At 39.9% G+C, this 23,788-nt stretch overlaps 1 protein-coding gene across 1 annotated transcript in view; it reads right to left on the bottom strand.

Annotated features, from left to right (window-relative positions):
* The window catches only part of LOC135500177 (ankyrin repeat domain-containing protein 29-like), a 651,767-nt gene that overhangs the window by 129,261 nt on the left and 498,718 nt on the right, over positions 1-23,788 (bottom strand). Inside the window, exon 9 of the mRNA XM_064791424.1 lies at positions 4,246-4,344. Coding sequence (XP_064647494.1) covers positions 4,246-4,344 — 99 coding nt within the window. The remainder of the gene's footprint in view (positions 1-4,245; positions 4,345-23,788) is intronic.

Raw genomic sequence — 23,788 nt, 5'->3', positions numbered from 1 at the left:
CCTGGTCAGCGCCCTTATCAGCGTGGCTGATAACTGTTTAAGACCCCAACCCCCTTTTCTTCCCATTCTCTTTGCCAACATTAATTCGCTGAATGGTTTGCTGGGATTCGTCATCAGAATCATCACTTCCAGAAACTACTACATCGTCTACATTTTTAGAATGGCGCCCTTTCGCCTTGCCATTTCTTAGTGAAACAGAAACATTGAAGTCGAAGTTCATCTCCAGCTAATTCCCGAGCATTGCATCAGTGAGTTATACCTGTAGTAGTTAGTCTGCAGTTGAAAACGACAGTATCAAAACACCAGTGTTAATCACAGCCCACCCAGGATGTTGGGTAGTGTCCGGTACAGGCCAACCCTGCTTTAGCTGGTCACTCCCACCATAGTCCTTGGTTCTCACCATGAACTGGTTGCTTGCAAGCACAGTTTCGGTGCGTCAAAGGGGTGAGGAGTAAGATTTATCCGTTTCTAGTCTTCTGATAGAGTTCGATGACGAGGACGATGAAGGCGATTCTCGCAGCAGCAGGTATGTAGTAGTAACAGGCCGATCTGCAGCATCCGAGGAGTTCCGCCATGATGCACGATCAGGTACGATATCCAGTTCAGGGTGTTGGTGAGCAAGCGAATAGACAAGTTGATTTCACCTCTGATTTGCATTGGAGCCCTTGTTCGTTTCCTTCGAGTTTTCAGACGCGTAGGGTGTTTTCCTTATGTATGGCAAGTCAGCCTCATCAACCATGGTCCTATGGATGCGGGGAAGCTTTGGTTTTATATCACTTTCATCATCTGCCTCTTTGGTTGTTTTTCGGCACATTGCATAACTACCGCTTTTACAAAGGTTCCGAATATCTCGATCAAAGGAGTTCTGTTTCAAGCGTAAAGATTCCATATTTTTCCGAATGTCATTTAAATCCCTGCTCGTCTCTGGCATCTCGATCGCACTGACGTCTGCTTTCAGTTGCTTCAGATCATTACGAAGTTTCGAGACACCCCAATGTCCTTGCCTACGTTCAAATTCAAGTTTGATTTCGTCTCGCCTTTGTGAGTTATGCTTATCACACTGTTTTCTAAGATTGTTTGTTTCCTTTTCCCTTTATTTCACAGATTTCTTTATTGTTTTTGTCTAACTCAGACTTAAGGACGCTGTTTTCGTGTTGTAAATCGTTAAGTTGAGTCTGCAAACTGTCGTTAACGGCGTCGGTTTTTGATAATATTTTGAGCAGAAGTCACGATAGCATTGTACGATAGTATTTCGTGATTACATGCAGTTTGTTTGTTCATGCTTTTGCACTGCTGTAACGCCACCGAAAACTATGAGCTATAAACCTTCTGTATGGAAGGGGGTCTGTCACTCTGCCTAGTCATGAGTGTTCTTCTGAACTTGCTGAACGGTTCAGTTCATTTTTCAGTGAGAAGGTGCAACTCATCAGAGACAAGTTTCCAGCGTCAGTTTCGAATGAATCATTAGATGAACATTATTCACTGACTTCATACCTTGATATATTTAAGCTTGTAACTGAACACGGGCTACTAAAACTCATTAGTGACATGAAACCAATACAGTGTGCATTAGACCCACTCCCAACATCTTTGCTTAGGAAGTGCCTATCAGGAGACATTATGCGCCTGATTTGCAAGATAGTCAATTCCTCATTGGAAAGTGACATGGTGCCAAGCTCTTTCAAACGAGCTATTCTTAATCCCTTGATTAAGAAGCCATCCTTAGATGCTGACACACTCAAAAACTACAGGCCTGTCTCTAACCTGTCCTTCCTTTCAAAGGTTTTGGAGAGGGTGGTTTGCAATCAGTTATCAAGCCATATTGCTGAAAACGGTGCTCTTGACAAGTTTCAATCTGCTTACAAACCACTTCACAGTGTTGAAACGACACTATTGCGAGTACACAATGACATAATACATGCACTTGATGAAAAGAAGTGTGTACTCCTTGTATTACTCGATATGAGCGCCACATTTGACACTGTGGACCATTCCAGACTACTTCAGAGACTTGCTGCTATGGGTGTTACTGGCACAGCACTGGCATGGGTTTCGTCTTATCTTGATAGCAGATCACAAGAGGTATGCATTGACGGCAAATTGTCAAGACCTAGTCCTATCAAGTTCGGTGTTCCCTAGGGTTCTATACTTGGACCAGTACTTTTTACTGTCTACACTACCCAAGTTGGTGGAATCATCCGTAAGCATGCCATTATGTACCACTTATATGCTGATGACAGTCAATTGTATGTGGCCTTCACTATAACTGAGATTAGTACCACCTGCTCCAAGATCTCTAATGCTGTCCACGATTTAAATCTCTGGTTGGTTGACAACTTTCTTAGCTGTAATGGCGACAAGACCGAGATTCTGCTAATCTGTTCCCGCAGGTTCAGCAGCACTATTAATCTCCCCGCCATCCGTATCATTGATGCAAATGTATATTCTTCTGTTTCTGCAAGAGATTTGGGTGTGATCTTGGACCGTGATTTCAATTTCAAAGAACACATTAACACCTGTGTACGGGCCACCAATTTTCACATTCGTAACATCGGGAAAATCAGAAAATATCTAACTCCAAATACCACCAGGTTATATGTCCAGGCTCTTGTAATATCTCGCCTGGATTTCTGTAATTCCCTTTTCCTTGGTTGTCCCAATTCAACAATTATACCCCTACAGAAGGTAAAAAATTCTGCCGCTCGCCTAATTACCAAGACCAAGAAACGATCTTCCATTTCCCCAGTACTCAGGTCTCTACATTGGCTTCCTGTGCAACAGCGCATCAAGTACAAGGTTCTCCTTCTTACTTACAAGTGTCTTCACCAACTTGCTCCCCAATACCTTTCAGAACTTCTCTCCGTTCATACCGTTTCTCGAACTCTGCGCTCTTCATTGGCCGTTCTTCTGTCTATCCCAAAAACCAATGTCATGTCAGTCGGTGGTAGACCATTTTCAATTGGAGCCCCTCAGCTGTGGAACAAACTTCCTTCAACTGTTAGGAACTGCAGCTCTCTGTTATCTTTCAAGGGACAACTTAAACATTTGCTTTTTAAAGAGGCCTATCAAGCGCTTTGAGCGGCCAGTTAATGGTTGGATACTGCGCTATATAAGACTCGTATTATTATTATTATTATGTGAATGATCGAATAACACAAACGCGGTGTTTAATTTATTAATCACTGCAATTATCGATATATTCTACTGATCAGGAAGTATCTACAATGTTAAACTTTGGATAACAAGTCGTATCTTCTTACCAAGACTTAATGGACATTGCAAATTGTGACCTTATATGTTTACCTCTTTGACTTTTTGGAACTTTAACTTTCGAGGCGGTAAAGGATTCAAAATGGCCATTGTTTTTCTCTCGGGATAGCGGCAGTGCTACATGTATACAGTCATGTTCATGTATATAACAATTTAATGAGTATTCTATCGAGAAGCAAATATCGAATTATATAAATGGATAAGAGTCTGAGGTGTAGATGATCGCAAGAGATTAAAACTAGTTATCCCATTCAACAATAACATACATCGCTTTATTATCTTACGATTTTAGAGCACTAAGTTAGGATGAATGGGACGTTTGGTGTGTTACCTTTTCCCCTTGGTCAACCTCTGCGTCACGTTTCAATAGAGAATCTACGACCTGTGTATCAACAATCTTTTGCATAATTATGATACTTTTCTCTGATGTTTTGGTCACAGAGTGTGTGAATTGCGGGTTCAAATTTATCGATCGCGGACATTTCGTTTATCTTTTTATACCCGTCAGCTGCTGCCACCTAGTGTCAAGTCAGATTCGATCGGCGCGCCATCTAACGTAGGAATATAGAGTATTGTTTTGCACTGCCATATTGGCCGTCACACCCTGTCACGACGTAAAGGAAATGCATTGGCAGGTGGCCATCAAAACGTCACGCCGTGAAGTCACGTGAAGAACCTCCATAGAAAATGCTACGAAATCAAAAACACCTCACGTAGGGCTAGTAGCGACGACTTACGAAATCGATTGAAGTTACGAGTGCTTCGTGAATATGACGCAACTCGCTAAGAACCACCCAGTAAAACGTAGACGCTTACTAAGCTCTATTAAGAAGGCGTCATGAATGCCGGTCCCTGAGGTGTTGATGATTTTAAGTGATTAAAACTAGTTATCTCATTCAACAATAATATACAATTCTTTGTTATCTTATGATTTAGAAAGCTAGGTTAAGATGAATGGAAGTTTTGGTGTTTTACCTTTTGCTCTTTGTCAACCTCTGCGCCACCTTTCAATAGAGCATCTACGACACCAATGTGATCTTTTTGGGAGGCGATCATTAGCGCCGTCCAGCCGTTCTGAAACAAGACAGACATACTGTCGATAACCAAATATCGAAACACAATAAATATGTATATATATTTATGTTGATTCCTCCTAACAGATTACGAAAGATTGATAACTAACAGTGAAGTGTAATATGCAAAATAGCCATAAAGAAACAAACAACCAAGAAAACAACCAAACCAAAACACACACACACACGCACACGCGCACACGCATTCTTACGTGCACGTGGTGCAGATCGAGGACGCCACAATCATTATAATTTCAAAGGACGTCCTCGCTTTTATGCATATACGTCTCGGGGTTATTCACCACTGTGGTCGATCATACAATAACAAAAGGCAGTGTACAATGTGTATGACCTTCCGATTGGATTATTAATGGTCGATCTGCACCACCAGAGGAAAATTGGCAACAAACCAACCATTACCTTGGCGACGGGGGTCCCATATACTAGAAGGAATCTACAAAACTGGGTACTAAGTAAGGTGTCATACCTCTGCTGTATATGGAATGGGCACGTGATACGCCCAAAACATGCACTTTGAGGACTTTTCCAAGCGAGGACGTCCTCGTTTTGGTGTGTGTCCTCGGTTCTACATTTTTGTATATTGAAAAACTTCAAAAATGTCCTGATTTGTAAACGCCTTTTAAATCGTGTAGAAGAGGTATAAGGAAAACATGCATGGAAGAAAAATCGTTAGATTTCACACGATGGCATTTGCAAAGATTGGGAATCGAGTACAAACTTCTAGTGCAATCAACTGTCATATCCAGATTGGATTATTGTAATAGCCTGCTCGTTGGTGCCGATGAAAATGCACTTGATACGCTACAAAAGGTTCAGAATCACGCAGCGCGAGTAATCACAGGAACGCGTAAACGTGAACATATTACCCCCGTGCTGAGAAGTCTACATTGGCTACCAATCCGTGAAAGTATAGTTTCAAGACAATGCTCCTCATATACAAAGCAAGAAACGAACTTGCCCCTGCTTACATATCCGAGCTCCTCCCATCCTGTGACTCCGGGCGATCCCTGAGGTCCGAAGACAAATGTCTCCTGAGGATCCCCAGGTATCGCCTGGAGACGTACGGTGGCAGGAGCTTCCTTGTACTGGCGGCCAGACTTTGGAATGAGCTCAGCATTGAGATTAAAAAGGCTAAGACTGTTGCTATTTTCAGGTGCGGGCTAAAAACCCATCTGTTGAGACGATATTTTGAAACACCGCATTAGAGCAAAATTTGGATTTTGCGGTATATGAATGTAAATTTCAATTTCAATTCAATTCAATACAAAGATCAGATTCCTCACCATTACAACCGAACTTATTCAGAACGTCCTCATTTTATATATACCAGGTGATGGACATTTTTCGGCGGCTGCAAACCATGATGCATCAATGAAATTACCTCTATCTGCGTGGGTCACAAATTTTACTCATTAACTGAGCATCAAGGACACTCTACCCTCTCCTGCACACCTGCCGCAGGAAACATACAAACGGAGGACACTGCGTTATCTCACCCTTCCAGTGGATTTTTGCGAATGTTCAACCGAGGGCGAGCACTATTTAGATAACAATGCCACTGAAAAGAGTAGAGACACTAAAATTGAATCAAAGTTTTATCAGTGTGTCCTCGATCTTACAGCTCGACGCAAGGGCCCAACGCGCCGCGTAGCGGCAAAAATCGAAGCAGGCGAAACATTTATAACGGGTCACCGTCACTTATTATTGGACTTATAGTGCATTTACGGGGTTGCAACTATTTTGCTTAATTGTGTCACCAGGAAAGAAAAGCATGCGACCTAACGCCGATCTATTTGTATTGAGTGATAATTGGAAGGTATATAGTACGAAATATATCTATAAAATAATCATTCCATGTCGTCTTTTGAGGGCATTTTTGATTGTAAAAAATATATGTGTATGTCACCGGAGTCTCTGCAATGATAATTTCATCACAGCAGTTTCGCGCAAGTAGAAGTTCTTTACCTATTTGTTCTTCACTTATTAGTCTGGCGCAAAGCCAGACGTTTTCCATTACGATTTCACTACGATGAAGGAGCAGTGCGCGAGATATGCTAATGAGCAGACTTTCCTCGCTTGAGTTATGGAAGAATGTTCCATATCGCGCTAAGCTGACCACTGCTGACCATGACAGGCGTGCATTGGACTGGTACAGGTTGGAACTGAACATTGAATATGCTGGTGGTGACGCTTTCTTATGAGAGGTTGGACGTGACTGATGCAGTATCCGTCCACAGCATCGTTCAATCATTGCTCTCTGATCTGCCTTGATTCTGTACTTACCTAAATATTGAGACCAAATGCCTGTTGACTGTGCTTTAAGAGAGACTGGCGCCATGCCTAGTCTCTCTTAAAGCACAGTCAACAGATACAAACCCCCTCAGACTCAGAAACCTCAAACGCCCAACCCTTCCTGCTCCTTAATACTTCTGGGTACCCAGACCACAACCACTGGATTGGACGATCCCAAAGACCAAATTCACCTCATTCTTACGTGCATGTGGTGCAGATCGAGGACGCCACATTATAATTTCAAAGGACGTCCTCGCTTTTATGCATAAATGTCTCGGGGTTCTTCACCACTGTGGCCGATCATGCAATAACAAAAGGCAGTGTACAATGTGTATGACCTTCCGATTGGATTATTAATGATCGATCTGCACCACCAGAGGAAGATTTGCAACAAAACAACCATTACCTTGGCGACGGGGTCCCACATACTAGGAGGAATCTACAAAACTGGTTACTAAGTAAGGTGTTATACCTCTGCTGTATATGGAATTTACACGTGATACGCCCAAAACATGCACTCTGAGGACCTAACCATGACCTAACCCTAACCCTAATTATTTGCCCAAGAAAAATACTTGCTTTTCGGGAGAAGAAATGACGACACAACAGAGAACAACAAACTATTAATTAATGTTGTGGGCGACAATGCTTGCATTTATTAAGGATATGGTAACAGTGGACTTACAACATAGAATCATACCAAAATCATCTTCTTACAGTGGAACAACTCATTATCGAGGGACTTTGGACCTATCATAAATTGCTCCCGCATGACGTATCCCTATCAATTCTGCGTATAATGTTTTGGAATTTGAGGTGTCATAATCCACATGGATGCGTCATACGGAAGCGATTTTTTGATTGCCCAAAAGTCCCTTCTTTTTCAAGGAACACGCGGCAGCCTTTAATAGTGGTCCTCCTACACCATCCTAGCCCTTTTAAGCGTTGACACCACCCCATCAACTTTAACAGAGGGCCCCACTATAAACTGCCATTACTTTTCTGAAAGAGGACCCTCTTAACCGCTTATTCGCCTATCCGCCTAAATGAAAGCTTGCCCCCCCCCCCCCCACCCCCCAGGTAGCCGCCAATTCGGCATCGAGTCGACGTAAGATCTTTGCGAAATTGAACTGCGTCAGAAGTAAACATTTAGCTAATCTTTAATTAATAAAAAAAAAGCTTTCAACAAATGTTTAGCTTCAGAATGTGACTGATAATGCCTCGAATGAATGCGAAACAAGAACCAAGCTTTAGCAGAAAACGATTTTTTGCAGACTTATTCTCAGCTAAACAAAATCATTGAAGCCCGAGTTATGTGAACAGCTGACTGCTGCCCATGTTGTTTTCAATAGAATGTCTTGGTATTTCCCCCAAAGACAGGCATGGTGGTGGGGGGGGGGGGGGTGTAGATCCTATGCAGTAAGAATTCTCAAGACCGTTTTGTCTAGTTGTTTTTGATGTAACATTTTGCGACCATCCTTTTCTTTTTCGCCTTATATCTCAGTCCAGTTGTATATTTGACAATGTACAATATTTTTGAAGAAGTTTGCTATAAAATCGCAATGTTTTGTCATTTTGCCATTAAAAATCGTTACATGATCAACCAACTAACATTCCAAATTGCCAAATATCCTTCACCTCCCTCAGCTGAGATAATCAGTGAGTTCTTTAAACGTTGAAACTCCATATTGTCCTGATTTCCATTAAATTATAATTTTGCATTTAAATCTTTGTAATATTATTTTGGTTCCGTGTATACTGTACCCTGCCATTTTATGTTGAATATATTTTGATTATTGTATGTTACAGTTGGCCCCTAGTGGTCGTTTTAGAGTAATAAAAGAATTGAATTTGAATTAGCCAGTCACGATTAAGGCACTCGAGTTGGATACCTTAGAAGAGCGACGACACCAATATTCACTCGTCCTCATGTACAGAATCGTTAACAACATCATGGGCATCCCTCAAGAACACCAACAAGAGTGGCCCGGAAAGAGTCAGAGGATGGCCCACAGACACTGACAACAAACCTGCAGAATGGAAGGTATAAGTTGCTAAATTCATTGCAAAATTACACTGTCTCAATGACGGACAAGGTATTTCTCACTCACTACCAATAGGCCTTTTTATGCCTACCTGTCTTCTTTAATTCGCTTACATTATTATGTAATTTTTGAGTACTCTCTGTTTTTAGCTACATCAAGTAGCATTTACTTTTCCTATGGTACCAGTTTTGTGGTATCCTCCAATACACTAGCACCTAACCAGGACCTTCCTGTTTACTCGCCTTTCTGTAGGCCTTACCCTGCTGGCCGCAATGTGTCTCCACTGAGGTTATTTGTTTTGACCGTTACCGGTGGCCTTTTTATTACTCTTTTTTCATTCTTATCTTGTTTATTGTGTAATTACTGTACTCTTTTATCGTTTGTTGTAGTACGTTTCCTCAGTCCTGACGAATACACGGTAGGGCGCAAGCTGGACTCATGAAAATATACAGTTGATCTCAAAAAATGGTCTTACGAATCAAATCTTTCTTGGTGTTATAAATAGCAACAGCTTCCTCCAACGAACCATCAAACAGTGGAATATGCTCTCGGAAAGCGTTGCCTGTGCACCAGATGTCCAGTCATTAAGCTGCATCTGGCTGCCCACCAACGTTCCAACTTACCATAAGGAGTCCAACACTAAATAGTTTAGGGCCTACATATCATCACCAATATGTATTGATGAGAGAAGAGATAGAGAAAGCCTGCCGTGTATGAGTATGAGCTCGGAAAGGATCTCTTCGGATTGATAACTGGCAATTGGCCGAATAATTAAAGGCGGGATACAGGAAAGTTGCCGTATGTGATCTGATTGCGAAGGGGGGCTGATCGTGACCTGAAGGAACGAAAGAAACATTCACCAGAACTGATTGGAAAGATACTATAGTGGGGAATGACGAAGAAGTGGGGGACATCATCCAGTATTGTTGGTTGACTCTACCAGGAAGGATGCAACGTGTTCCTTCTGATGCCACAGTAAAGGAAAACTGCTTGATACTAACGTGTACCAGCTTTTTGTCCACTGCCGCTAGCGATAGCCGACATAGTCGTGAGGGTCTGGTCACTGACCAAACGCACATTTCACAATATAACAGAGGACATACATGTAGTTGGGTGTCTGTAAACCAAGAAATCAAGAAATGAAATCCTGTAAAGTGAGAAATGAAATTTGTGAAATGAGAAAAGAGATTTGTAAAACAAGAAATAAGTTGGGTTAGGTATAAAACCTGGACCGGAGAAATAGCTTAGTTGAAACGAAGAATTGCAAATCTTGTTTTAAAGGTGAAATCAGACTGGGTTGAGTGTGTCCCAACTCTCTCCTAATGGTGACCTCCAAACTCAGTTCATTATTTAACGGGGTCTCATGCTCCGAAAAGGTTGATAATGCTGTTAACTTCCTGCAATAGGTGATGCCTGCTGAAAAGGCCGGCTGAACTCGCACTACATCATTTAAAGGGGTTTCAGTTGCTGAAAGTTGCTGTTATATTATGCAATGTGGAGTCAGCCTAGTCAAGCCCCGGAAAAACGTGGACTACAAAAAAACCGAGGACGTCCTCGGTAGGAAGGATGCCCATAGAAGGTGCGCATTGATACACTAATTGTCCTCAGTCAGCCGGCCATGGAGCGATCGTAGCGCCAAATAAAGCATTTCGATCAAGGAGGGCATCGTCGGCACACGAAATGTAGCAGAATGGAATGGAAATGCCCCGATTTGTCATGATGAAGGTTGACATACAAATCGTAGAATAGACATTAAAAGCCAAATTTGTTTCATCGTGCGAACTGCGGACAAACCTCTTTTTGGATAGATTATTGTAAACTGATGTTTGAGAGGGAGAAAACAATGGCAGCTAACACCACATACAGTAAAAAAAGTCGATGTCACGGTATTTCACATGTATACTGAGGACCGTCTTCGTTTTGACTAAATTAAATATAGCCTACCGCACGCAAATTCATTCATTCAAATTTCAAGAAAGGAGCACGCGATTAAAGCCGTCGCAAAGTTGAAGAAGGGTGATAAGATAAGTCTGAAGTGTTTTGACATGACTGTTATTTTCTAAATGTAGATCTGCTACCTCGAGAGCAAACAATGAGAGAAAATTAAGCATGGGCATTCGAAATCTGATGTGTTTCACATTCAAACTGAGGACAGTCCTCCTTTTGCATTTGTTTCTGCAAGCTTACAGCTGACACAAAGCAAAAAGCAAAAATTTTATCCAGTGATTTCACAAGTACTCCGCATTTAGACGGGATATCTGCAACTTCGTTTTCAAGAAAGGTAAAATGAATGAAAGTTAGGCAACACAAGTCATTTTCCGGAAGGGAGCCCCCTTTTGACTCGATATTATTTTAAGAAAGGAGCACACAAGATTAGCCAGATAATCATTGAAGGGATGGTGATTAATCTGATGTGTTTCACATGCAAACTAAGAACAGTCCTCCTTTTTCATGGGTTTGTGCAAGCTGATGTTATAATTGATCACACCTAACAGAAATCAGTGGACGAAATAGTATTGTGAGGTGATTTCATGATGCATACTGAGAACATGTCTCTTTTTTAAGCCAATTTCGGCTCAATTGAGGAACCAACAAAGAGAGCTGAAATGACACTGAAGAAGGGGCATAAATCTGATGCAATTTGAAGTAAAGATAGTCCACATTTAGAGTTAACAAACTAATTAGAAAGGAGCGCGCAAAGTAAGCCTAAGATTGATTAATTTGAAGTGATTTGACATGGAAACTATTTAAAAAAGTAGCATATCTGCTAAGCCACGAGGCAAACAGTGAGAGGCTACAGAACATATGTACATACTTTAAAAAGGAATTAAAAATCTAATGTGATTTCACGTGCAAACTGACAACAACGTCCATTTCATGGATTTGTGGAAGATGGTGTAAGTTCAAGAAGGCAGCGCACAATCAAGACTTAAACTACAGAACTGAGGTAAAAAATAAGTATGAGGTGATTTCACATGCAAACTGTGGACAGTTTTCCTTTTGATTGAACATCCACCCATTCATTTTTCAGAAAGTAGCACACAATTTTGAGCCAATACAAAACTGAAGAAGGGTGATTAATCTGATAATTTGGCATGCAAACCATAGCTTGTCTTTGTTTAGGTGGATATCTGGTGCTCAGAAGCAAACAATGAGAAAAACCAAGCTGATATTCAAGGAAGGAGTGAACAGTGACAGACAATGCAAAGCACAGGGATCAAAATTATCATGAGATATTTTTTCCTGCAAGTGGGGTAAGTCCACACTTTGACAAGATATATGCAAATTCATTTTCAGGAAAGGTGCAAATCGCGCGAGCAAACACAAAAAAAATTTTCAAGGCGGGAGTGCAAAATTAGAAAAATGCGAAATTGAAGAAGGGTGATCAATCAGGTGTGATTAGACATGGAAACTAAAAGTCCTAATTAAAGTGCATATCTGCTATCGCAGCATCATACAATAAGATTTTTTAAAAAAAGAAAAAAAGAATGGAGATTTACAATTGAGTGCGTTTAAAATGCTAACTAAGGACAGTCCTCCTTTTGCTTTGATTTTTGCAAGCTGGTGTTCAAGAATGGAGCAAACAATGATGGCTAAGAAAAACTAATGAAAGTAAAATTAATATGAGGTTCAGAATGCAAACTTCGAACAGTACACATTTTGACTAGCTTTCTGCATATTGTTGTTCAAAAGGAACCAACCATACTAACAAAGAGAGCGTATATAACACTGACGAAGGGACAAACATCTGATGCGATTTTAAACCGGCAGTCCTTTTGTGTGGATATATTTGAATCAATTAATACTAGTAGTAAGAAACCCGCAGTATGAGCCAAGGGGCGATTAATCTGTTGTGAATTGAGATATGGAAACTAAGGAAAGTCCTCCTTTGTTTGGATATCTGCTAAAAAAACAGGGGAAGGAGAAGAAATGTGGGGTGATTTTAAATCCAAACAGAGGACAGTATTCCCTTTGACTATCTGCAAAATTATTTTTAAGTAAGGAGCACACAAAGTAAGCCAAAGAAATATTCTGATGTGTTTGCACATGCCAACTAAGAACAGTTCTTTTATTGAAGTACATGTATATGCTAACTGAGGAGCAAAGAACAAGAGTAATCAAAGAATGGACATTAAAAATCTAATGTGTTTTACATTCAAATTGAGGACAATGCTCATTAAGCATTGAATGGTGCAAGCTCCTGCTAAAGAAAAGTCATTTGTGGATTGTATTTTTGGCGCGGTCTTCCAGGATCGCGAATTACCATGCAAATTCCCGCTCTCAGGTCACTGGCTGCACATGCCTGCTGCAACTAAATTTCTTTTCTCAGGCGCATGACCTGAGAGATCCAATAAACTTGGGTGTTGCTTCGCATCTCTTGACCCACATTACAGGGTCATTCCAAATATTTATTTCTTGAAAGCAAGGCCATGCTGTTATGTTCTTTCTCACCTCCACTCACTTTCCTGTTTTGCTTTCCTGGTTGTGCCATTTCGTTTTCCCATTCTGGGTCGCATCCGTAGGCGGTTTTGCCCCACTCCATGTTTTTTTTCATCGCCCCTTTATTACACAGCTGCTTCTTGTTAATACTCAAAGCATCTTCGCTACATCGTCTGTACATAATTTTACATTTTGGGGCCTATTATTATTCTTATTTCAAACAAAAGTCGCTCAGTGTCTTTATCATGTCTTTATCACATCTCCGAGCCGGTGCGATCTGTGATCGATATCTTGTCGTCTGCCTCATTGTCTTCATGGCAGGTGCAAAGAAAGTGTTGCCATAGTTATCTAGCAGCGTAATCTTAGGCCAGATCGGTCTATCTCCTTTTGGCTAGTTAGCCCCTTTACATATTGCTAACATTTTACTGCAAACACCTGCCGTGTATGAGTATGAGTATGAGCTCGAAAAGGATCACTTCGGATTGATAACTGGCAATTGGCCGAATAATTAAAGGCGGGATACAGAAAAGTTGCCGTATGTGATATGATTGCGAAGGGGGGCTGATCGTGACCTGAAGGAACGAAAGAAAAATTCACCAGAACTGATTGGAAAGATACTATAGTGGGGAATGACGAAGAATTGGGGGACATCATCCAGTATTGTTTTGAAGGTGAAGTCAGACTGGGTTGAGTGTGTCCCAACTCTCTTCTAATGGTGACCTCCAAATTCAGTTTATCATTTAACGGGGTCTCATGCTCCGAAAAGGTTGATAATGCTGTTAACTTCCTGCAATAGGTGATGCCTGCTGAAAAGGCTGAACTCGCACTACATCATTTAAAGGGGCTTCAGTTGCTGAAAGTTGCTGTTATATTATGCAATGTGGAGTCAGCCTATAGGCAAGCCCCGGAAAAACGTGGAAAAAACCGAGGACGTCCTCGGTAGGACGGATGCCCATGGAAGGTGCGCATTGATACAATAATTGTCCTCAGTCAGCCGGCCATGGAGCGATCGTAGCGCCAAATAAAGCATTTCGATCAAGGAGGGCATCGTCGGCACACGAAATATAGCAGAATGGAATGGAAATGCCCCGATTTTTCAGGATGAAGGTTGACATACAAATCGTAGAATAGACATTACAAGCCAAATTTGCTTCATCGTGCGAACTGCGGACAAACCTCTTTTTGGATAGATTATTGTAAACTGATGTTTGAGAGGGAGAAAAAAATGGCAGCTAACACCACATACAGTAGAAAAAATCGATGTGATGGGATTTCACATGTAAACTGAGGACCGTCTTCGTTTTAAATTAAATATAGCCTACCTCACGCAAATTCATTCATTCAAATTTCAAGAAAGAAACACGCGATTAAAGCCATCGCAAAGTTGAAGAAGGGTGAAAAGATAAGTCTGAAGTGTTTTGACATGACTGTAATTTTTAAATGTAGATCTGCTACCTCAAGAGCAAACAATGAGAGAAAATTAAGCATGGGCATTCGAAATCTTATGTGTTTCACATTCAAACTTAGGACAGTCCTCCTTTTGCATTGGTTTGTGCAAGCTTACAGCTGACACAAAGCAAGAAGCAAAAATTGTATCCAGTGATTTCACAAGTAGTCCTAATTTAGACGGGATATCTGCAACTTCGTTTTCAAGAAAGGTAAAATGAATGAAAGTTAGGCAACACAAGTCATTTTCCGGAAGGAAGCCTTGACTCGATATTATTTTAAGGAAGGAGCAAACAAGGTTAGCCAGAGAATCATTAGAGAGATGGTGATTAATCTGATGTGTTTCACATGCAAACTAAGAACAGTCCTCCTTTTTCATGGGATGCAAGCTGATGTTAAAATGGATCAAACAATAATTACAGCTAACAGAAATCCGTGGATGAAATATTATTGTGAGGTGATTTCATGATGCATACTGAGAACAGGTCTCCTTTTTAAGTAAATTTTAGTTGAAATAAGAAGAGCTGAAATATCACGGAAGAAGGGGCATAAATCGGATGACGGTCCTCCTGTTGACTGGTAGATAACTTAATAAATTCATTTTTAAGAATGGAAAACAAACCCAAGGACAGTGAACACAAACCAGAAGACGGAAACAGTCCGATTTGATTCCATGTGACAACTGAGAATAGTCCTACTTTAATGGGATTTCTGCCAATTGATGTTCCCGAAACCTGCAAACAAAGAAAACAAAGAAAAAAGACTAAAGACGGGACATTAGTCTGACCTGATATCAACTTATAAGATAGCTCTCCATATTGGAGCGATTATCTGCCAACTGATAGAGCAGCAAATAACAGTAGGTAGGCTAAATCATGAATGAATAGGCTATACGTTGATTCAACATTGATTCACCATTATTTCACACGCAAACTGTCATAGGACAATCTTCTTCCTCTGCAAATTTATTTTCAGGAAAGGAGTACACAATGTGAGCAAATGCAAAACTAAAGAAAGGTGATTAATCTGATGTGAATTTAAACTAAGGACAATCGGCAGCTTAGTGGATATCTGCCAACTCAGGAGCAAACAATGAGGGGTGACCTAAAATCTATGAATGGACGTTAAAATTGTATGTATTTTTACATGTAAACTGAGGGCAGTCTTCCGCATCCATGGCTTTGTGCATGATGATGTTCAAGAATAGAACAAACATGAAAAATTAATATACGGTGATTTCAAGTAGAAACCGTGGACAGCGCTAATCAATTTTAGAAATGAACTTCCTCTGGTTTGGGACAAATCAGGGGTTCTCATTTTAAAACTGATTTTTTAAGACTGTTATTTTAATGTAGATATATATCTGCTAAGGTCTACTCGGCAGCAAAACAGTGAGAGAAAACAAAGAATGACCATTAGAAATCTTATGTGTTTCACATTCAAACTGAGGACAGTCCTCCTTCTTCATTGGTTTGTGCAAGCTTACAGCTGACACAAACAGAAAAAGCAAAATATGTATCAGGTGATTTCACATGCAGTCCGCATTTAGACGGGATATCTGCAACTTCGTTTTCGAGAAAAGTTAGATGAGTGAAAGTTAGGCAACGAAAGTCGTTTTCCAGAAGGGAGCCTTGACCCGATATTATTTTAAGAAAGGAGCACACAAGGTTAGCCAGAGAATCATTGAAGGGATGGTGATTAATCTGATGTGTTTCACATGCAAACTAAGAACAGTCCTCCTTTTTCATGGGTTTGTGCAAGCTGATGTTAAAATGGATCGAACAATAAGCACAGCTTACAGAAATCAGTGGACGAAATATTATAGTGAGAAGATTTCATGATGCATACTGAGAACATGTCTCTTTTTAAAGCAAATTTCGGCTCAATTTCGGAACTAACAAAGAGAGCTGAAATAACACTGAAGAGGGGGCATAAATCTGATGCAATTTGAAGTAAAGATAGTCCACATTTCGAGTTGACAAACTAATTAGAAAGGAGCGCGCAAAGTGAGCCTTAGATTGATTAATTTGAAGTGATTTGACATGGAAACTATTTTAAAAAAGTAGCATATCTGCTAAGCCACGAGGAAACAGTGAGAGACTACAGAACATATGTACAATACTTTAAAAAGGAATTAAAAATCCAATGCGTTTTCACGTGCAAACTGACAACAACGTTCCTTTCATGGATTTGTGGAAGCTGATGTACGTTCAAGAAGGCAGCGCACAATCAAGACTTAAACTTCAGAACTGAGGTAAAAAAAATAAGTATGAGGTGATTTCACATGCAAACTGTGGACAGTTTTCCTTTTGATTGAACCTCCACCCATTCATTTTTAAGAAAGTAGCACACAATTTTGAGCCAATGCAAAACTGAAGAAGGGTGATTAATCTGATAATTCGGCATGCAAACCATAGCTTGTCTTTGTTTAGGTGGATATCTGGTGCTCAGAAGCAAACAATGAGAGAAACCATTAATCGTAGAATGCACATTTAAGAAGTCCATTTGTTTTCATATGCAAACAGCGGACCGTCCTCCTTTTGCATGCATGTATTCAAGAAACGAGCAATCATTGAGATCTAACACAAAACAGAAAGGAAAATCAATATGATGTTATTTTGACAAGCAAACTGCAGGACAGACCACATTTTGACTCGATGACTGCAAATGAATATTCAAGAGAGTAGCACACAATTAAAGCCAATGAAATGTTAGAGAAGGGTGATGATAGTGTTTGACATGCACAATAATGGCAGTTGTCTTTCATTAGATATCTGCTAACTGAGGAGAAAACAACAAGAGTAATCAAAGAATGGACATAAGAAATCTTATGTGTTTTCACATTCAAACTGAAGTCAGTGCTCCTTTTGCATGGACCCGCGCAAGCTGATATTCAAGGAAGGAGTGAACAGTGACAGACAATGCAAAACACAGGAATCAAAATTATCATGAGATATTTTTTCCTGCAAATGGGGTAAGTCCACATTTTAACAAGATATATGCAAATTCATTTTCAGGAAAGGTGCAAATCGCGAAAGCAAACACAAAAAAATATTTTCAAGGCGGGAGTGCAAAATTAGAAAAATGCAAAATTGAAGAAGGGTGATCAATCAGGTGTGATTTGACATGGAAACTAAAAGTCCTAATTAAAGTGCATATCTGCTATCGCAGCATCATACAATAAGAGTTAAAAGAAAAATCCAAGAATGGAGATTAACAATTGAGTGCGTTTAAAATGCTAACTAGGGACAGTCCTCCTTTTGCTTTGATTTTTGCAAGCTGGTGTTCAAGAATGGAGCAAACAATGATGGCTAAGAAAAACTAATGAAAGCAAAATTAATATCAGGTTCAGAATGCAAACTGCGAACAGTACACATTTTGAGTAGCTTTCTGCATACTGTTGTTCAAAAGAAACAAACCATGCTAACAAAGAGAGCTTATATATAACACTGACGAAGGGACAAACATCTGATGCGATTTTAAACCGGTGCAATGTTTTTGAGTGTTTCTGTTTTTGAGTGTTTCCCCTCATTGTTTGGGAACGCTCAAAAATAGATTGACAAGTTTTTCTGTGTATCCCCCCTATTGAAAAGTCGTGGTCTCTCTAGCTGCCTATTGTTTGGAAACACTGACACATGGGGAACAACCACAGACGTTACACCGGCAGTCCTTTTGTGTGGATATATTTGAATCAATTAATACTAGTAGTAAGAAGCCCACAGTATGAGCCAAGGGGCGATTAATCTGTTGTGAATTGAGATATGGAAACTAAGGAAAGTCCTCCTTTGATTGGATATATGCTAACAAAAACAGGAAGGAGAAGAAATGTGAGGTGATTTTAAATCGAAACTTGGGACAGTATTCCCTTTGACTATCTGCAAATTTATTGTTAAGTAAGGAGCACACAAAGTAAGCCAGAGAAATATTCTGATGTGTTTTCACATGCCAACTAAGGACAGTTATTTTATTGAAGTACATGTGTATGCTAACTGAGGAGCAAAGAACAAGAGTAATCAAAGAATGGACATTAAAAATCTTATGTGTTTTACATTCAAACTGAGGACAATGCGGCGATCCCACATTACTCCGGTGCTAGCCAAGTTACACTGGCTGCCTGTGCGCGAGCGTATAATTTTCAAACTACTCCTCCTGACCTTCAAAGCATATACCACTGGCTTGCACCAATTTACCTGAACGATCTCATCCAACATTACGTGCCTCCTCGTTACTTTCGCTCTGAATCTCAGGACCTTCTCATTTGCAGGATATATAGATTGAAAACATTTGGAGGTCGAGCATTCGCCACGTTAGCACCTCAACTGTGGAACTCTCTTTCCCCCACCCTGAGAGCTACATCGAATGTCTCAACCTTTCGCAAATAACTCAAGACCCTTCTTTTCCACAGAGCTCACCAGCGCCGGTGAACATTTGTTTCAAGTGATACAGGCGCTTTACAAATAACAATTTATCAATTTACAAATAACAATTTATCAATTTATCAATGCTCATTTAGCATTGAATGGTGCAAGCTCCTGCTAAAGAAAAGTCATTTGTGGATGGTATTTTTGGCGCGGCCTTCCAGGATGGCTAATTACCATGCAAATTCCCGCTCTCAGGTCACTGGCTGCACATGCCTGCACCAACTAAATTTCTTTTCTCAGGCGCATGACCTGAGAGATCCAATAAACTTGGATGTTGTTTCGGTTCTCTTGACCCACATTACAGGGTCATTCCAAATATTTATTTCTTGAAAGCAAGGCCATGCTGTTATGTTCTTTCCCACCTCCACTCACTTTTCTGTTTTGCTCTCCTGGTTGTGCCATGTCGTTTTCCCATTCTGGGTCGCATCCGTAGGCGGTCTTTACCCTACTCCATGTTTTTTCATCGCCCCTTTATTACACAGCTGCTTCTTGTTAATACTCAAAGCATCTTCGCTGTCATTCAACCAATTATCATGTGGCACATCCTGTCTCAATCTTGGAACAGTCTTACTGGTCTTCTAGGAGACAGTCTCAAACTGGAGGACATGGGTGTCCTTGTCACAACCTCTGTTAGAACTGTTTCAACCATGGAGGAGACACCACAAAGAGATACGAATTACAGCATACACGTGTATACACAACACAGGAGAAGCAAGAATTATATCATGTGATTTCACAGGCCATCAGGAAACAGTCAGTATTTGGACAGGATAATTTGTTTTCAAGAAAGGTGCAAAATAGTGAACGCTTTTGCGAAACAAACGAAGCAATTTTCAAAAAAGGAGCACAGTTGAGGAAGAGCGAGAATCAGTTAAATGAAGGAGGGATATAAATATCATGTGAATTCAACTCAGTCCTCACATTAAAGGGTCCTCCATTTTTGTGGGCTGTGTTCATTCAACAACAGGCCGCTGAGCATACAATGATCGTGGTTATTGAAATACAAGACAAAATGTCCTTATAATTGCTGTTGCATGAAAAGAGATTCTGTGGTGTTTAATTATTATCTCCATTCATCCCGAATTGGTCTTTTGAGGACAAAGTTACAACCAGAATTGAGGCGACAAGTTCATTTTATCTGCAAAGTCATTAGATCCAAAATGTAATAGCAAGCACAAGACTGAAGAGAAATAGCAATTAGTCTGGTGTGATTTGATATACAAACTAAGGACAATCCCCGATAACTGCTAACTGAGGAGTAAACAATGAGATATTACATAACATCCAAGAATAATTTAAAAAATCTCGTGTTATGTGTTTTAACATGCAAAATGAAGCTAGTCTGCAGTTTGACTGGATACCTCTAATTCTTTATCAATAGAGGAGCACACAAATAGAGCAAACAGAAGAAGGGACATTACACAATGGCCTGAGGATGGAAAGGGTCAATCATGTCAATTGGAAATGAGAGGGATTTGGGGAGGTATTCCTAAAACGTATGCAGAACACTGTATTCATTACTAGTATCGGATTTCAGATGCAAACGTAAGTGGTTTCACCGAGGCGACCCTCGATTTTTGCGATGACGAATCGTCTTTGGTACCGATCTTATGTTTTCCATCGCATACACGCAACACTACCGAATTCACTTTCGCTTGCGTCGCGAAAGATGACCAGAATTGAATGTCCTGCGGATCCTGGTGGAGCTAAACATCTTTCGACTTTGAATGTTTTCAGATTCTGCACTCTTTTGAGCAAATCCTTTCACTTCTGTGCGACAGGTTCGGGAAGGCTCTGGTCCCATCGGTATTTGTCTTTCCACACAGTTCCTGTAACCAGTTTTTTTTGCGACCATGATGACTGGCGCCACGAAGCCTAAAACATCGAAAATTCCCGCTAACGAGCTCAGAACCAGCCTCTTGGTTAGGTTAAGGTGTCCGACGCTAGAACAGCACTCTTAGAGGAGTTGGAGCCTAAGCCAGCAACATGATGTTTGATGAAGACATACTGAGAGAGGGCCTCAATTTAGTCCCCAGCGAGGAGCCTGTACCGGAGAAATAGGTAGCATCAACTCCTAAGGTTGTTACATTTGATATAAAACAAATAAAACACACACACAACAAAGGTCTACGGTGTCTACAAATACATGCATGTAGTCGCTTCGACGAGTGATACAGTGCAGGAGCTGGCCCCTGTCATAGGTTAGTTATCCCAGCATTCAATTACCGACCTTAAGAATAAAATACATGTATTTATGTCGAAGTCCACCCCAGCTGTGGCCCCTGTGAGCTGGCTATCGTCCATGTTCCACAGTGTGGCGCTAAGTCCGACTGGGAACTCGTTGACAACGGTCTTCCTGAATTTATCCCGGTTAGCAGAGTGGACTGATCAGGCACAAAACAGGTGTACCGCTTGGTCAGTAAAAGTTTGGTTGCATTTATTTCTTTTTTTTTGTAATTTATACTTTTTATTGTAAACTCTCAAAAAAAATTTACACAAAGTATTCAATCCAACAATTTTGTTTACAACAGTTTTCTACAGTGCGGTGCAGTGTGCAAAGTGCAGAGGTGCAAGAAACTTAGTCTTTTCCTAGATAGCATTTAAGAAATTTCCCCATTTTCCCACAAAGTCTGTTTTTTTTTGTGGCATTTTTCAATATTGATTTGAAGTTTTATTGTCTGTTTGAGATGTTGAAGGTTTTGTAGTCTAATGTTTAGTTTTGTTTTGTAGATATATTCTTTTGTAATAATTTTGATATGTTCTATTGCAAGCGACTGCCCTGGACTTCCAAAAATGATGTCTTTGATGTTAAATAGTGGTATGTTTAGATGTTGACAAAGGTTTAGCCAGAGAGTTTTGGTTAAATTGCATTCCCACAACAGGTGTTGTAAAGTTTCTTTATATATTAAACAAAAACTACATGTATTGGTGTTTGTTAGGCCACATTTGTATAACCAAGTATTAACAGGTAATGTTCTATGTAATATTTTATATTGCAACATTCTTAGTTTGGTGTCAATTGTGGCCCGGTAAGGGAGGCAGTATATGTCGCTCCAGTCATCTTCAGTGAGGTTGCAGTTAGTTATGGTTGTCCATTTGGTTTCTGATTTTTCAGGTCTTTTACTTGTACTTTTAATTTTTTGCCAATAGAAATGTTTTCCCGGTTTTTTAGGATTTTTTATCTTTGTTATGCTAAGATCGACAATTTCGGTCAGATTTGATCCCCCATCTTTTATTCTTTTCTTCCAGTTTTTTGGTACTGCATGTAACACAGCTAAGAGTTTGAACGGTTCTTTTTGAATTCCATATTTTGTCGAGAATTGTTCCCATGTATAAAAGTTCCCTGTTTCGTCAACTAAATCATTCAGATATTTAACACCATGTAGTTGCCATTCATTGTAGAAGATTGTTTTGGTGTTTATTTTGATATTTTTATTATGAAAAATCATGTTTTTTAGGGGATGCTCTTCTTCAGCCATTGTTATCAAAGATTTATAAACATCTTGCCAGAAAGGGTTTAGGTGATTTTTAAAGGTTGCATGAGGGTCTCTTGAAAGCCAAATTGAATTTCTGCCATGCTTAGTAGTGTCAGAAAGGATAAGTGTTTTCCAATCAGAAAAATTTAGATCATTGTGTAATTTCTTAACCCATATCAATTTTTGGGCCATACAGAAGTATTTTATATTTATTATTTTTAAACCACCATTGTCATAGTCATTGCATAGCGTTGTTCTTTTTATTTTTTCATTTTTATTGTCCCAGATGAAGTTAAAGCAGATCTTTTCTAGCCTTCCGAAACATTCCTCTGATGGATTTGGCAGTGCTGTAAACAGGTGTATTAATTTAGAAAGTGCTAGTGACTTAATGATACAGATTTTCCCATACATAGTTAGATTTCTCCCTGTCCAGATATTTAGTAGTTTTGAAACTTATCTGGTTTTGTCTACATAGTTTTTTTCAGTAAAATTTTCCTCATCTAAATTGTATTTTATTCCCAATAAAGTGAACTTTCCCTCTAATTGCCATTTTATATCCTTGTCATTTCCCAGATTGTAGTTTAATTGTTCAGTGAGCCCAATCTTGATAGCTACTGTTTTGGTGTAATTTATTGTCAACCCTGACACTTCTGAAAATCTATCGAGGATGTTCACACAAGATCTGTAGTTGTGTTCTGTATTATCGAGGAAGAGAGTTGTATCATCTGCCAGTTGGCTAATTAAGTATTCCGAGTTGTCGATTTTTATGCCTTTTATGTCTTGGTTGTTGATGGAGTTGGCAAGGATCTCTGCTGCCAGAAGAAAAAGATATGGGGAGAGGGGGTCCCCCTGCCTGACTCCTCTTCCTAATGTAAACCTATCGGAGCAGTGCCCATTGTTTATTATACAACTTTGGATGTTTTGGTAGAAGATTCTTATCCATGTTCTTATATTTTCCCCAAAATTGAAGTACTTCATTGTCCTATTTACAAAATTCCAGTCAAGAGAGTCAAATGCCTTCTCAAAATCGATAAGCAGTATAATACCAGGCATAGATCTACGTGTATTGTGTTTTTTCATCTTAAAGATTAAATCCCATGTGATACGAGTGCATTCCCCTACAAACCTACCCTTTACAAAGCCCTTTTGATATTTTGAAATCAATTGATTTAAGTTTGTTTTGATCCTGCTAGATATAACCCCGGACAGTATTTTATAATCGACATTTAAAAGGGAAATTGGGCGCCAGTTTTTCATAAGTTTTTTATCTTTACCAGGTTTAGGGAGGCATGTTATTACTCCTA

This window comes from Lineus longissimus, chromosome 16, assembly GCF_910592395.1.
Source record: "Lineus longissimus chromosome 16, tnLinLong1.2, whole genome shotgun sequence".
NCBI classification, from domain to species: Eukaryota; Metazoa; Nemertea; class Pilidiophora; order Heteronemertea; family Lineidae; genus Lineus; species Lineus longissimus.
Note: the sequence above shows the minus strand (reverse complement) of the source record. Positions and strands in the feature narration are given on the sequence as shown.